This window comes from Biomphalaria glabrata, chromosome 6 (assembly GCF_947242115.1).
Source record: "Biomphalaria glabrata chromosome 6, xgBioGlab47.1, whole genome shotgun sequence".
In the NCBI taxonomy this organism is placed as follows: domain Eukaryota; kingdom Metazoa; phylum Mollusca; class Gastropoda; family Planorbidae; genus Biomphalaria; species Biomphalaria glabrata.
In genome coordinates this window covers 37,666,303-37,681,147 of record NC_074716.1, presented here as the reverse complement: position 1 = coordinate 37,681,147, position 14,845 = coordinate 37,666,303, and the positions used below count along the sequence as shown (strand labels likewise).

General features: G+C 34.9%; 1 protein-coding gene across 1 annotated transcript in view; it reads left to right on the top strand.

The window, feature by feature from the left end:
• LOC106069420 (intraflagellar transport protein 88 homolog) overlaps positions 1 to 13,131 on the top strand; it is a 28,165-nt gene extending 15,034 nt beyond the window's left edge. The window contains exons 18-25 of the mRNA XM_013229070.2: positions 1,355 to 1,393; positions 3,414 to 3,525; positions 3,665 to 3,780; positions 3,993 to 4,111; positions 4,235 to 4,341; positions 6,062 to 6,125; positions 8,994 to 9,113; positions 12,260 to 13,131. Coding sequence (XP_013084524.2) covers positions 1,355 to 1,393; positions 3,414 to 3,525; positions 3,665 to 3,780; positions 3,993 to 4,111; positions 4,235 to 4,341; positions 6,062 to 6,125; positions 8,994 to 9,113; positions 12,260 to 12,384 — 802 coding nt within the window. The 3' untranslated portion in view covers positions 12,385 to 13,131. The remainder of the gene's footprint in view (positions 1 to 1,354; positions 1,394 to 3,413; positions 3,526 to 3,664; positions 3,781 to 3,992; positions 4,112 to 4,234; positions 4,342 to 6,061; positions 6,126 to 8,993; positions 9,114 to 12,259) is intronic.
• The last annotated feature ends 1,714 nt before the right edge of the window (positions 13,132 to 14,845 follow it).

Genomic DNA, 14,845 nt, shown 5'->3' with positions numbered 1-14,845 from the left:
GTAAATTAAAATTAGTCGTGGACCTAAGACTGTTCCTTGAGGTACACCTGAGTTTACTGTTATTGGTGTTGATTTAGAGCCATTCATTATTAAAGTCCTGCATCCATAGATATAATGAACTTAAATTCCAAAGTATTTTGCAAGTTGTGGTTATGGTGCAAGTTATGCCTTAGGAAAATCATCTAATTAGCATCTATTTGTTCACTATTATCTAAGCCTTTTGAAAATCATCAATTAGTCCTATTAGTTGTGTTTCACATGATCTATGTTTCCTAAAGCCATGTTGTTATGGAGTAAGGACATTATGTTTGTCTTAGTGATTTATGATGCTGCTACATATAATGTGTTATAAGATTTTACATGTGATGCTGGTTAGTGATACTGGTCTGTAGTTTCCTGGATCAGATTTTTCTCCTTTTATAAACAGGGGTGTGACATTAGCTTCTTTCCAGTCCCTAAGTTATGAAAAATTATTTTGAACATTGCTTAGTTCTTTAAGTAATCTAGTTGGAATACCATCAGGTCTATATGCTTAATTCAGTTTAATGTTCGCTAATACTTTTTTATCCCCTTTCCCTGTGTATCTATATCTCCTATGTTGTCTTCTTGGTTCAAATTAAGTGATATGTCTTTGTCTCCTGGGGCTGAGAATGATGATGCAAAGTATTTATTTAGGATGTTAGCTTTAGTTTCATTATCATTATGTGTTAAGTTATCTTCTCCTTTTAATGGTGCTACTCCTGTTGTTTCCATTTTCTTAGACTTAATGTACGACCATAGATTTTTATTGTTATCCTTAGATATTACATTGTTTTTGTATTCACTCTGCAGCTCTCTGCTTACTTTTTGGGTTAGGTGTTTAATTTTAATATACTTTATATAAAATCTTTCTGCTTAGTTTCTTTAAATTTTCTATATAGTTTTTCTGTCTTTTGCCAAGTCTTTTTAATTTATTATTAAGCCAGCATTTTTTTTTTTTTATTAGTATTTATTTTGTATATGCTTTTCTATAATTCTTTTTTAGATAGCTCATGGTGAGTTTTTATCCTATAGTAGAGCCAGTAGTAAGACTTACCTTTGTCAGGAGTTGTGCAATCCCAACCTCTGTCAAAAAGCACCTGGGGAGGGGGAAAGTCCACTATTATTCACCTTAGTGAAATACAAGTGAAAATTTAGTGGGTTTATTATTACTCTTGGTCATTTCCAAGACCCCACCTTACCCACATGAGGGAATATCACCACAAAAACTGACATGTTTCAGTTTGTTGACTTAATGGTTTAGAGTTCCACTTTGTTGACATACTGCAGGTTTGGGCAATAGGATGAAAGATTATTCTCCTTCATTAATTTGTAGATATGAGCAACTAGAAGACAGTGCCCAGGCAACAGAATGGTGAGTTATAATTTAGTCAGTCAAGCATAGGCCTATAGATAAATTATATCTGTACCTTAGTTACAGAGGTCAAGTGTTTCTTAATATTCCAGCATATTTTTTTCTTTGTTTGCTAGATCTAATTGTGGTGCTTTAGATCAATTTATTTTCTGCGATGTTAAATGTTACTGTAAGGTTTTCCTTTGTATATTAAGTCAATAGATTAAAACAATGATATTAGTTTTCTTTCTAAAAGTTTTAATACAAGGGGAAAAAATACATACACGCACACATGCACATATTTGTTTTATTTTATTGTGCAACGAACGTGTGTTCAGCGCCCTAAATGACATTTCTCTCCAAGTAAACAAACTTAGTCTCATTAACTAGTCACCTCTAGACAGTGTCAATATTTCTCAACAATCTGCGTTAATCCATTCTGGCTTAAGAATGGTCAATGTCTATCAAAACATTGTCATGGATTAAACAAATAAGAAGTTGAGCGTGTTGAGTCTCTTGAGCCCTCCCTTTAAAGATACCCCTGGTCAGTGTCTGTTTGGCTTGTAGTCCAGCCTCCTAATTGAGACTTTAAGTAAACAAACTTATTGTCCCTGCCAATAGTATAAAAGGTGTGGGTTGTGGTCCAGACCCTTGATTGACAACCTATCTCATAATAAACACACTCATACCAGAGTAACCTTATGGAGATTTGGCTTGTAGTCCCGCCCCTAATAAAAATTCTTCTCCAAGTAAACAAACTCAGTTCCCTCATAAGATGTGACCTCTAGAAAGTGTCAACACGTTGACATCTGGCTTAATGTGGTCAGCTGCCTATCTGGGAACTCAATGTTATGGACTAAACAAACAAAAGGAGGTGGGGGTAGCTCATCTCTACCTCTGGAGATATACCCGCACATCTAGACAATCAGCTTGACATAGTTAAGAAATACTACATGGTTACTAGACCACTCAAAGGTCAAGACAAGCTTTTAAAGTGTGCCTGACATCGCTGCTACGTATGTAATACGAATTTATAATGTAAAGTCTAGTCCACCCCCCAATAACAAACCTAGTTCCCTCGTGTGACCTCTAGAGAGTGCTTACGTCCATCGTATCTGACTTGGGTTCACCTGTCAATCAATGAACTCAATGTGATGGGCTAAACAAATAAAAGGGGGAGGGAGATGTTCATCTAGAAATATACCTGTGGCTCTTGTAGTTCAGCCCCCCCCCCCCCCAATAAAGATTAACTACTAAGTAAACAAACTCAGTTCCCTCGAAAGGTGTGACTACTAGAGAGTGTCAATACGCTGACATTAAACCTACGTCCATCGTATTTAACTTGTGGTTACCTGCCTATAAATAAACTCAATGTGATGGACTAAACAAATAAAAGGGGGTGGGAGTTGTTCATCTCTACCTCTGGAGATATACCCACACAGCTAGACAGACGTCTGGTCAGCATGACGTAGTCAAGGAATGTAGCATTTTAACATGTTAACTAACTTACTCAAAGGTCAAGACAAATTGAAAAAAGTGCCAGCCATTGCTGCTCTGTATGTAAAGCGCATTTATGATGTAAAGTTTCATCTCTATTTATATTAAGTTATTAACATGCCTTGTCTTTTTATAAACGATGTTTGGTGCATATTCATAATGGCTCTATTTTTAAGCACATTATTTTGTTTTCATATAAGCATTAATACATTCTATAACAGACAGTAATGGAACGAGGTCCACTTTATGCATATTAAATAGGTGTATTTTTTACTATCCGGTTTACTATCCGGTAGTGATATCCGACCGGAGCCGAATAGCACCGGATAGTAAAAAATGCCGGATATTCGGCAGAAGCCGGAGCCGGAGGGACTATCCGGTGCACCCTTAGTTATAATAGTTTTGAAATCACTAATGCCATTTTTAGCACTCAATGTTTTGTTTTTAAAGATAGGTGAAGATTCGTTTCCATTTTTAAGTGTGTCATTTTTAAAAAAAACATGTTTTTTTTTTTTATTTTGTTACTTTACTATTTTTTGTCCAGGTTCATGCAACTCATTGGTGTTGTGAACTCTGACCCAAGTGTTCTAGCTCGCATGGGAGAACTGTATGATAATGAAGGAGATAAATCTCAAGCATTCCAATATTATTTTGATGTGAGTTTCTTGGTTTACAGTATGTACAGAATTTATAGCTTTGAGTGTGTTTTTTAGTTATTCTTTTTAAAATTTTAATTCAGTTCTTTTAATCTGATCACATGTCACAAGTATTGTCACATTGAAATCTATATTTCAGTCCTACCGCCATTTCCCTTCTAACATTCCAATCATTGAATGGCTTGGTGCTTACTACATTGACTCCCAGTTCTGTGAGAAAGCCATTCATTATTTTGAGAGAGCATCTATTGTACAGTAAGTGCTGTTTGACTGATTTTTAATATTACATTTCAGTATACTTCTAAATCTGATCAATACCATGGATTTTAACCTTTTAGAGCTCAACACTAATGTTACATAAAACTTATAATAAAAAACTAGTTACCTCTTCAATTTAAGGGAGGAGAATAAGGAAGTATGCCACTTACAATATCAACAAACTGATTTTGTCTGTTCTGTGTCCTCAGACCTAACCAAGTAAAATGGCATCTAATGATTGCCAGTTGTTACAGACGCAGTGGCAATTACCAGAAGGCTTTAGAAATCTACAAACAGATTCACAGGAAATTTCCAGACAACGTTGAATGTTAGTTTACTTTTGCTTTCTTCAATTTCAACCAAAATATATTCTCCATGAAGATATTTTGATTATTTAGCACTATATAACTGGTGAAAGCATTTTGACTGTCCAAATAATTGTCCATCACAGGTTTGAAGTTTTTAGTTCGTCTGTGCACTGATCAAGGCTTGACTGAAGCTCAGGAGTATGCTGCAAAACTGAAGAAAGCTGAAAGAAATAAAGAGCTGCGTGAACAGGTTAGGTTTTTGCTTGTTTTTTTTTTAAATAATGTTCTTGTTCATTCCAATGTCGAATGCTTGGTTGGAATGTTTCGTTTTGCAGAGTTTTATGTTATTTTGTATTCTCATATGCAGTCAATGAAAAAAATATAAAAAAATGGAATACCATGATAAAACAAGAAAAATATTTTTAAAAACTTAAAAAAAAAATAAAAAAGTTTATAATAAGTGTAATTGTAAGTGTAAGTGTAATTGTATCATATAATCAAATTTGTAATAGGTCTAAACCAGTGGTCTCCAAACTCGTTAGCTGAAAAAGACAAATTAAATAAATTACATAATTGAAGCTGATTCTTTAAAACCTTAAAGACTTTTTTATGGATATAATTGGAATTAAAAGTTAAATGTCAAACTTAAATGTGCTGAATATATTTTAGCTTAACTAACTGTACATCAAATAAAAATGTGTATCATACTTATGCCTAAAAAAATGTATTTTAAAGTGAAGTAATATAAAAGGTATCCTTACAAAAACTTACCACTTACCTAACTCTTCTAATGTGAACATTTGGAAAGTAATGTTAATATGTTGTTGTTTTTAATTTTAGGCACATTCCAAACTCTCATCTTATTTACTTTGGATAAGTTCATGCTTTATTGTAGCCTATAAATAAATAGGAATGCTTGTTTCTTTAGTTGATCATGCGAGTCAGTTCACTATTCCAGATATTAAGTCTTTCTTCTCCAGATCTATTGTGCTGTAAACTTAATTCACATTTATTTTTCTACAATAGTGCTAAATCAGCAAAAAGAAAGTCTCCAATTTTGAACGCCACAATTTTTTTTTCAGCTACTGCATTTCAAAGCTACCAAAAATGTATTTCTCTAACTGTGGCCTTGAAAGTTTTTGAAGCAAAGGCTAATGTCACTTTGCTGTTTGAAAGTCAAGTTTCCTTCATATTTAACAGGACTGTTCTGAGTACCAGTAAAGTGCTTATGAAAATAGAAAGGTTTCATTGCTATCTATTGCTAGTTTTAAGCGATGATCAAATTCTCTACACCAAGTATAAAGGGGACTAATTCAACTTGTACTGCAACATTTGTCAAGTACTATTATTCTTGTTTAATACCAAACAAATTAATTAATTACAAATAATTAAATAACTAATTGGATCATTTTTTTTATTGATTCTTGTTTTGTCAGGTACAAGAAATAATTGTGCGAAATTTCAACTTGATCTGAGATTGGGTGTGGGACAATTAACTTTTACAAAAATTTTATTAAACAGACAGATAGCAGACAGACAGAGTGAATTGATTTAAGCTTTGTAAAAAAGACATATGTAACAGCTCTAACCATTGCATGAATCATTGAGTTGAATGAAGTCTTTGTGCTTCAATCAGGAAGCTTGGCCTCACTTGGGAGAAGTTCTTTAGGTCATAGGGCCTCAAGGAACTAGTCCTTGATCTTTTTCCGATACTTTCCAGTGACCAACCTAAGGGCACATTGCTCCTGAACTACTTCAAAGCCAACACTATGTTTTTTTTCATGTACCATCATAAGTAGGTTGATGTTTATGAAAAGATAAGTGGAAATTGGGAAGAAGATAAAAAAAATCATTGGATTATGCACTTGAACCCTAGACCTGAAACAGTGAGAAAATATATTTCCACAGATGGAACGATGATGATAATTGTTTTGTTTTTTTAACTACTCCATATTTTCTTTATTTTTTAGAGAACCACAAGTGCTGGCAGACGTGGCAGTGGACGAGGAAGAAGAGAAAGTAGTGCTGGCAGTGGTAAGTGGAAAGAGTCTTTGGCAGTGTGCTGTGGTAGTAATAAGGATACAAGAAAGTAGTGCTGGCAGGAATAATTTATTTTTTTTTTTTTAGTTTTGGCAGTGACCCTGGCCTGCTTCAACACATCTTTCCATTCAGATCTGTACTTTTCATCTCCTGTTGTAGATCTGCCTCTACATCATCAAGCCATCATATTCGTGATCTGCCTATGGGATGCCTTCCATTTGTTGTTTTTTTTTGTCAGTATACTATCTTTGCTCCTCTGTTCTGTGACATTCTTTTGAGATAAACATAGCCTGTTTTTTTTTCGTCAAGATGGAGGGGTCTTTATATTGCTGATATATCTCTTCATTCAGTGTCATCAACCATACATTTTTTTTTTAGGATTTTCCTTTCCCCACTATTTGGCAGGTTTTCTGTATACTTCTGGTTTTAGGATGCTTTTGTACATTTTTTTTTGGTTCCCTAGATAACAGTATAGATTCGCTTTGAAGTAAATGTTGTGCAGTGTTTGCCTGCCACTTGTTTCTTTATTTCTGACATTGGGTCATTTTTAGAATGTATCATGCTGCCTAAATATTTAAATGTTTTTTTATGTTTTCAAACTTGTGGTTAGTCATTTTAATTTATTGTTCTTCTGTCTGATTTTCTCTTGTCATTAGAACATACATGGCAATGTTGTCATTAGTTTCAAGTCCTGCTGGTCGAGATGCTTCTTCTAGTTGTGTGCAAGCAATGACAGAGGTGTCTTTAGCCAATAAGACAATGTCATCTGCATATGCAAGATATTGTAGATGTTGGCTGTGTATTGTTCTTGTTGGTTGGGGACCTATGTTTTCTCTTAAGAAGTATTTAGTAATTGTTTCCAATGTGTTTATTTGAATACTCCTTATTACTTTTTCTAGAGTCAGATTGAAAAGCATGAAAGTGAGTCTTCTTGTCTTAGTCCTTGTTTAATCCTAAATTCCCGTGAATGTTCTCTCTGTATTATGACTTTACTTTTTAAAATTATTTTAAGTCATATGTGTGACTTGAATGTTTATTAGGTATTCCAAATTTGGAATTTGGATGGCTGCCTGGTCGTGCGGTTTGCATGCTGGACTGTCGTTCAGATTTAGCGATGGTCCCGGGTTCAAACCCTGCCCGCTCCCATCCCCCGTCGTCCTGCGGGAGGTTTGGACTAGGAAGTAATTATCTTCAACTCTGAAGGAACATCCGAAAAATGTAAAACATTTTAATTCCAGTTGTGTCTGCTATAGATGTTTCTTTTCGATTCTGTCATATTCAATTTTGTAGTTTACATACAGTTGGTGGACTGGTATACTGTATTCATAGCATTTTTCTAGTATACATCTTAGGGTGAAAATGTGATTGGTTGTGCATCCTTTAGGCCTGAAACCACATTGATTGTCACCTAAGATTTCTTCTGCATACTTTCCAAGTCTCAAGGTAATAACATTATACATCACGTTCAAGAGAGAGAGTCCTCTGTAATCACAACACCTTAGCTTGGATCCTTTTTTTGTGTTTTGGGCTATTAATGCTGTTTTAGTCCTTGTATTTGGGAATGCAGGTCTTTTCCCCCATATTTAATTAGTTCTACTGTAATTTGGTCCTCTCCTGGTGCTTTGTGGTTCTTCATGGTTCTAATTATTTATGATGTTTCTCTCAGTGTTTGTTGGTTTACTAAGGGATCTGGTTCTCCCTGAGGCAGTTCCTATACTCCATGTCTCGATGTTGAACTTAGGAACTCCTCAAAGTATTCAGCCACCCTCTCAAGTTTTCTGTGATGAACTCATCATCTCTGTTCTCACAAACATATGATCTAGCTTGAAATCCATTCTTTTCATCTTAATTTTCATGTACATTCCTCGCACATCACTATCTTTTTGCTAAGTCTTCAATGTGAGTGATCTTGGATTTTTCCCATTCCCATTTTTTCTTTCTAACAATTTTTGTGGCCCTTGTTGTTTCATTGTATCCCTGTCTGGTGTTTCTGGTCTCTCTCTATAGCATTATTATCCAAGCATTGTTTTTCTCTTCTATAGCATGTCTACCATCAGATTCTCCTGTTCTTCTTATTAAATCCAACTACCTCTTCTGCTTTTCTTTTAATAGTAGGCCTATGTTTCCAATTGTTCATTTATGTTATAATTTTCATTGTCCTTTTCTAATGTTGTTAGTTTTGTTTAGAGTGTGATTCTTCAAGTTATTGCCACAGGTCTTTTGTACGTTTTTAACAATCATGTTATTGAGTTCGTTTTCATGGGTAATTGTATAAAGCTTTTATTTTTTGTGTAAATTTGGCTTGTACTAGAGTATGTGGTCTGGCTCAGCAGCTGTTTCTCTGAAACTTATTACACATTCTTACTCTTAGCACATTTTCAAAACAAAAGTCATGTCCAGGTTTAGGGCATTTTCAAATGGGATCTGTCCTTTTTTATATGTGTTTTAGCTTTCTTAACAATATTTTTTACATGATTGGGTTGTTAGCCCTGCGCACAACCATCTGGGGTGCTACACCTTTCAGCTCTCTTAATAGCTGCCTTTATTTTTGGTTAAGATGCCCTAGCTTTTGTTGATCCCTCCACTTCTTGCAAGGTAGCAGGTTTGATTTTGGTCCACCCTTTGTATTTTATTTCCCTGGTACCTGCCATATCTGGAGGGTATTTCCCTATCTCCCACATGGGGAGGCACCCGATGGGAGATAAAAAAAATTCTGCATGAGTGTTCATAAGAAAAATAGAAAGCAGTGATCAGTGCTTATGGGGAGAATAGAAAGTAATTCTGTCCTTGATTATATTTTGTTTATTTTATATAAGCAACTAGAAGCTGTTTGAATGAGTCAAATGTACATTTTCTCACCAGACTTGGATCGTGAAGGAAGTGCTGGGGCTGCTGGTAAAGGTTCAAAGAAACAAAGAGTACGACCTAGATTGGAGGACGCTGATCAAGGACCATATCAGTTGAGCCAGCCACAAGAGATAGGTACCACATGGAGTTCTCATTTTGTATTAGGTCATAACAAGTGATATTTATACCAAACTTACCTAAGCTCTTAGTCCTAGCATTCCTGGAGAGAATATCTTTTCTGAAGTCTGCAACTCAGGGCATTGAATTATAAACTTGACAATAAAATCTATCCTTATAATTAACAACAAAGTTGCTCAAGACTGGTATTAACATTCCCTTGTACCATTTTCTTAAACTTTGTAACAAATACAAATGGCCTATCTAGTTTCTTTTTTTATTTCTGTTGGCCATCCATTTCCTCTTATGTGGTGCCACAATGAGGGTAGAAAAAGATTTTACATGCACATTAACTGAAACCTTTTCATGCTGAGACTTAAGTCCTTGTAGCTTGTGAAAGGAAACTGGCAGTATATCTTAGGGTCTTGTTGTCCACTTGACTCTGAATCAGTGACAAACTTGTCTTTTGTCATGTAAGATTTGACATTTTGCAATAATGTTTTATTTTGTGTTCTTATCCTCTCTTCAGTTGCAACATTATGATTCAAACTTTCTGAAACATCCAAAGTAGCCACCAGTTGGTCAGTGGTTGACTCTGAACTGGTCTTGAGCTGCCTATCTTGTTAAGGGCCCAATAAGCTTGTTTCGGTTTTATCAGCTGCCTCCAAAGCTCTTCCTTTGACTTGCCCCAGCCATTAACAATTTTTTTTTTTAAATTAAAAGTTACAGATTGTGATCCATTGGTATACATCCCTCAATTTTGTTTTAAGTCAAGAAAAAATAATCAAAATACAAGATTTCAATAGACAAGAGTGAGCTCATAGAAGTTGTTCATATCCAGTATTAAGTGTTCCCTAAGGCTGGGGGTCGACAACCTGCGGAACGCGAGCCACATGCGTCTCTTTGGGTGTGAAGCTGCGGCTCTTCAGTTCCACATGCAAATATTATTTATTTTATCGAAACATTTTTTTAAAATAGTTCTGCATTGTTTAACGAAAATAGGCAGCGATTCTATCTCTGAGCCACTTGTACTCACTTTTCACCACACCCCTCTCCCATTTCAAGCGCCTTCACTGTTGTCAGTCCTTTGGAAGCTCTTGGCCGTTGTCGGATGTTTCTATGCAGGTTTTAATTCGCTTTTGATGCAAGATGAATTGGCATCTTCACGATGTGCTTTGGCTGTGAGGTATAGTTTGTTGTTTCAAGTTAATGAGTTAAAAGTGATTATCTTCTCAAACTTAGAAGCAATCTACAAGTAATGCTAATATGGCAAGCTTTGCAGTACCACGAGAAATTGCACAAAAAGGCAAACCATTTACAGATGATGAGTATGTCAAAGACTGCTTCCTACGTGCATCTGAAGAGCTGTTTCCTGATTTCAAAAACAAACCAGAAATCTTGGGGAAAAAAAATCAAAGATCCATTTTGAAACAGTACAAGATAGATTGGCTAAAATGTCTTCAAATGTAATATATATAACTTACTTCTGCCCTATCACTTGCTATAATTGAGTCTTGCAACATAAAAGACACATCACAAGTTGCCCTTTTTGTCAGGTATATGTCTTCCCAAGGAAGCACTTCTCTGTTTGATACCGTTCTTGTAACAAACTAGAGGTGAGGATATAACGAATGCAATTCTTTGTAGACATTAAGATCAATTGAAATAAAATCGCTTAAATGCAAACTGATGGAGCCAGAAATATGACAGGAAAGGGGCAACTATGATTCTTCAGAGCAAAATAAACCACGAAATTGTTACGTTTCACTGAATAATACACCATTCCGGCCAAAATAGTTGAGGCCATAAATTTGATAATCAATATTGTTAACATCATCTTGTCAAAAGCACTTTACCATTGTCAGTTTTAAAGACTTAATGGAGACTCAGTATTCTGAGCTCCTCCTTCCCAATAAAGTTCGATGGCTGAAATGTCTTGCTTTGTGATTGAATGAAATAAATATATTCCTAAATGAAAAAGGCATTAATCACCCATAATTAGAAAACAACAAATATTTGCAAAAAAATTTACTTTAAGGTTGATATAACAGAGCGTTAAGTTACTTCATGTTCAATGTCTAAAGCAGTATTGTGATAAAGTCAGTGCAACTTTGACACTGTTATAAAAAAAAAAGAAGAATTTCTTGATAGATTTGAGCAATTCAAAACCAACAAAACCATTCTAGCATTCAGAGTAAATCCTCTCAACACAAATAGTAACACAATCCACATTGATGCGTTTGAAATTGATACTGGACCTCTAGAAATGCCATTGATCGATTTTAAAAGTAAAGTTTTGTGGGGTGGAAAGTTTACAGAGTTGAAAATCAAGTTGGATGAAAGTCGAGAATTGTATGCAACAAAAGTGGACAGCTTTAAAAGGAATGCCGCGAGTTGATTCGACGCACGGAATAATCTTCCAAAATGCTACAGTAGGTTGAAGAAGTTGGCATTTGGAGTACTGACTTTCTTTGAATCGACATATTCATGCAAGCAAGTGTTCTCTTGTATGAATATAAATGAAAAGTAAGATGCCAACTAACAAATGAAAATTAAGAGTCGTGTTTGAAACTAAAAATAAAGTTATGGAGCAAATTTATCGAGACTTTCTAAAACCATGCAAAGCCATTGCTCCCACTGAATTTGTTTGCTCAATTGTTTGTTAGTGAAGTTCAAGTTAGTGGTGTAAGTAAATGTTTAACGGTTGTTACCGAAATAAAAAAAATAATTATCTAATAATGCCATATGTATATTATCTATTCTATAGTGAAAAACATTAATTATTAATGAATTAATTTTTTTTTCATTAAATATTGTGTGAGTACTATTTATTGTTCGTAAGAAAAAAACTGTTGTGGTTCTTTAAAAACTTTAAAATTTTGTAAATTTTAATTTTTGGCTCTTCCGACTCAAAAGTCATAGTCATGTGTGGACATCAAAAACTGAGAACTACTATCAACTAATTGGTCTATAGTATTCTTTATAGGAACAACTTCTATCAGCTCATTATTGTAATGGGTTAGGGTTTGTACTGTAACTTTTAATGTTGTTTTTGTTTCAAAATGAACAAATCAGTGTTTTGTTATGTGAAAAAAAGATTGACATTTTGAACACTTAAAATAGGAGCAACCTGCATAATACTTTGTCATGTTATTTTCCTCTAGATGCTTCTTATTCTGATCCTTTGGGACCTCAGGCAGAACGACCTAAAACTGCTGCTCGAAGGAAAGGTGCCTTAGAAGATGATTTTGGTGATGAAGAATTGGGAGAAGATCTTTTACCAGAATGAGCTGGCTTGAGATTGTCACTGAAGTGGAGCAGTTATCTGTGATATTTTATTTCTTTTATATTCATTCAAATTAATTTTGATTTGCATTATAACAGAAAAAAAATGATATGTTAAACTTAATAAATCTAATGTCTTTTGTTGTTGTTTTTTTTATGCAGTAGATGTCCCCATATCTGTCTATACATTATTAGCTAATAAATGAACACACTAATCCATAGGCTCCTCCTAGTAAGGGTGTGTATTATTTTAAAGACTTGTGTTCTTGCAAACCTTGCTGTGAAATAAGCTTAAAAAAATACCTGCATTCATCCTTTTGACAAGACATATTAATTATTATATAGTTTGTCCATCATGGTTCGATGATGACCACTTTTGTCATCCAAGGGGCTGAGGGCTTTGTGCTTCCTCGTGGCTGGTGAAACCTATGTGAGCCTGGAATTTTTGGCTGCACACTGGGCAGGTTATTCAGCTGGAGCTATTGTCATTGGCCTTGCTTTTTTTCTCCTGCTAACACAGACATAATGTGTAACTAAATTAGGACTTTTTTGTTTTATCCCCATTGTGTTGCTTTTGCTGAGGTTTCTCTGCTGTACATAATGTACTACTCAGTCTAATAGTACCAGTATTCTAAATTATCTCATTGTACATGTGTGTTGTCCATGTAGACACTTTTTATTGCATTTCCTTTAGAACTGTATTTAATGTGCTTCAAATGCTTGTTCAGGAATAAACTTGATTCATCCTAGAGATACAGCTCTCAAATTTAAGAACAGGGTGTGTGTAATAATTTTCAATGTGCTTCATTATGAGATTCCAGTCATCAATGAAAACATTAAATGGTATGAAATAAAGAGTAATGCACCATGCATATGTAATCAATTAGTAATATAGTAATTATTTAATGATTTGGAGTACTATGTTATGTTTTCAATTATCTGATAATGCTTAGCCAGAACTGTTATAGATGCAAGCACCCTCGCATTGTAGAATTGATTACATAAAATGGAAATCTTTATATAGCGAGGCTAATATGAAGGAATAAATTGCTTAGTCAAAAAATGTATGTGCTGTACAAGTCAAATACAAACTTGTGTCTACTTGTTTAAAAAAAAGGTCAATTGAATTATGAACCTTAAAATATATCCTTAGAATTAAAAACAAACTTGCTCCATTGAAGTCTGAAAAGCTACCAAAGTATTTCTTCTTCGTTCTCATTTTACATGTCTGGGAGTTCAGATCAGCAATCATATATCTGAGATGAACTGCATAGTGGTCTCCAGATCCGGCAGTTCTCTGTTTAGTTATTGTTCTATAGGAAGGTTTTGGGGCCAGAGTCTTGTTTGGTCCTCTTGATATAGTATGAAGCTTTGAAGGGCATGGTCAGCATTCTCTGATGATGCTCCACAAGGGCAGGTTTCATTTGTCCTGACTTTTAAGCTATCAGAACATATGTTGTCTCATTCTGTTGTGTCCAGTTCTGAGTCGAAAAATTATGTGTTGGTCATGTCATCCTTTTTCTTGTAATTTGGATGTGAGCTGGTCCAATTCTCATTTATTCTACTCTCTATTATTTTCATTATTTCTTCCGGATAGACAGGAATTTGTATTTGTTCATTCTTCTATCTCTGGCCAGTAAGTCTTCTTTTTCATTGCCTTCTAATTCAATGTGTGGTGGAATGCACTGGAGATCAGTTTCCTTGCTGTTGATGTTAAGGTTTACAAGAGGTGTCTTGAGTTGCTTTTTATAGGAATTATCTGAATTTTTCAGGCTTTGAAGGACTGTTATGGCATCAGTCAGAAAGACAATTTGGCTGTTTGGTGTACATTGGTAATTTATTGGTGTGGTAGCTGCTAGTTCCAGTGATTGCCTTTCTGCTCTATGGCTGTCTGAGAGATCGCCAGTTGATTGAGTTTTCCAGTCTTTCTCCATTGGGCCATTCAATTAGTATGCCAGCTCCTCCGTTTGTGTTGGATTTTTGGGAGGATCCATCTGTGTAGAGTGTAGACTCTGACCCATTGGTTGGGGTAATGTGTTCTTAGAAAAGAGTTCACCAATTCCTTGAGCTCTGTTTGGTTGTAATCGGATATTTTTTTGTTACGCTTTCAATAGTTTTTCTTATAGGTGAGGGAGAACTCAGGTCCCAGGGAGGAAAAGCATTACGCTGCTTTGTTGGCTCTATAGAGATATTTCTTAAGATTCCTGAACGAAAAAGAGTTCTTTTTAGTCAGCTTTGGGTGCCAGTCTTGTGGAGTTTGTGTATTTCAATTCAACACTTATCTTCCACCAGTAAGATTAATAATTTTAAGAAAGATTTCTAAGGAGAAAGAAAAGTTAACTTTTGAAGTGCTTAATAAATCAGAGCTTAAGTGAGGCAAACCATCTTTAAGTCCTGGACATAACCACACCACCAAAAAAAAAAAAAAAAAACATTCTAAGAACCCAGTAAGACATAAAAAAAGA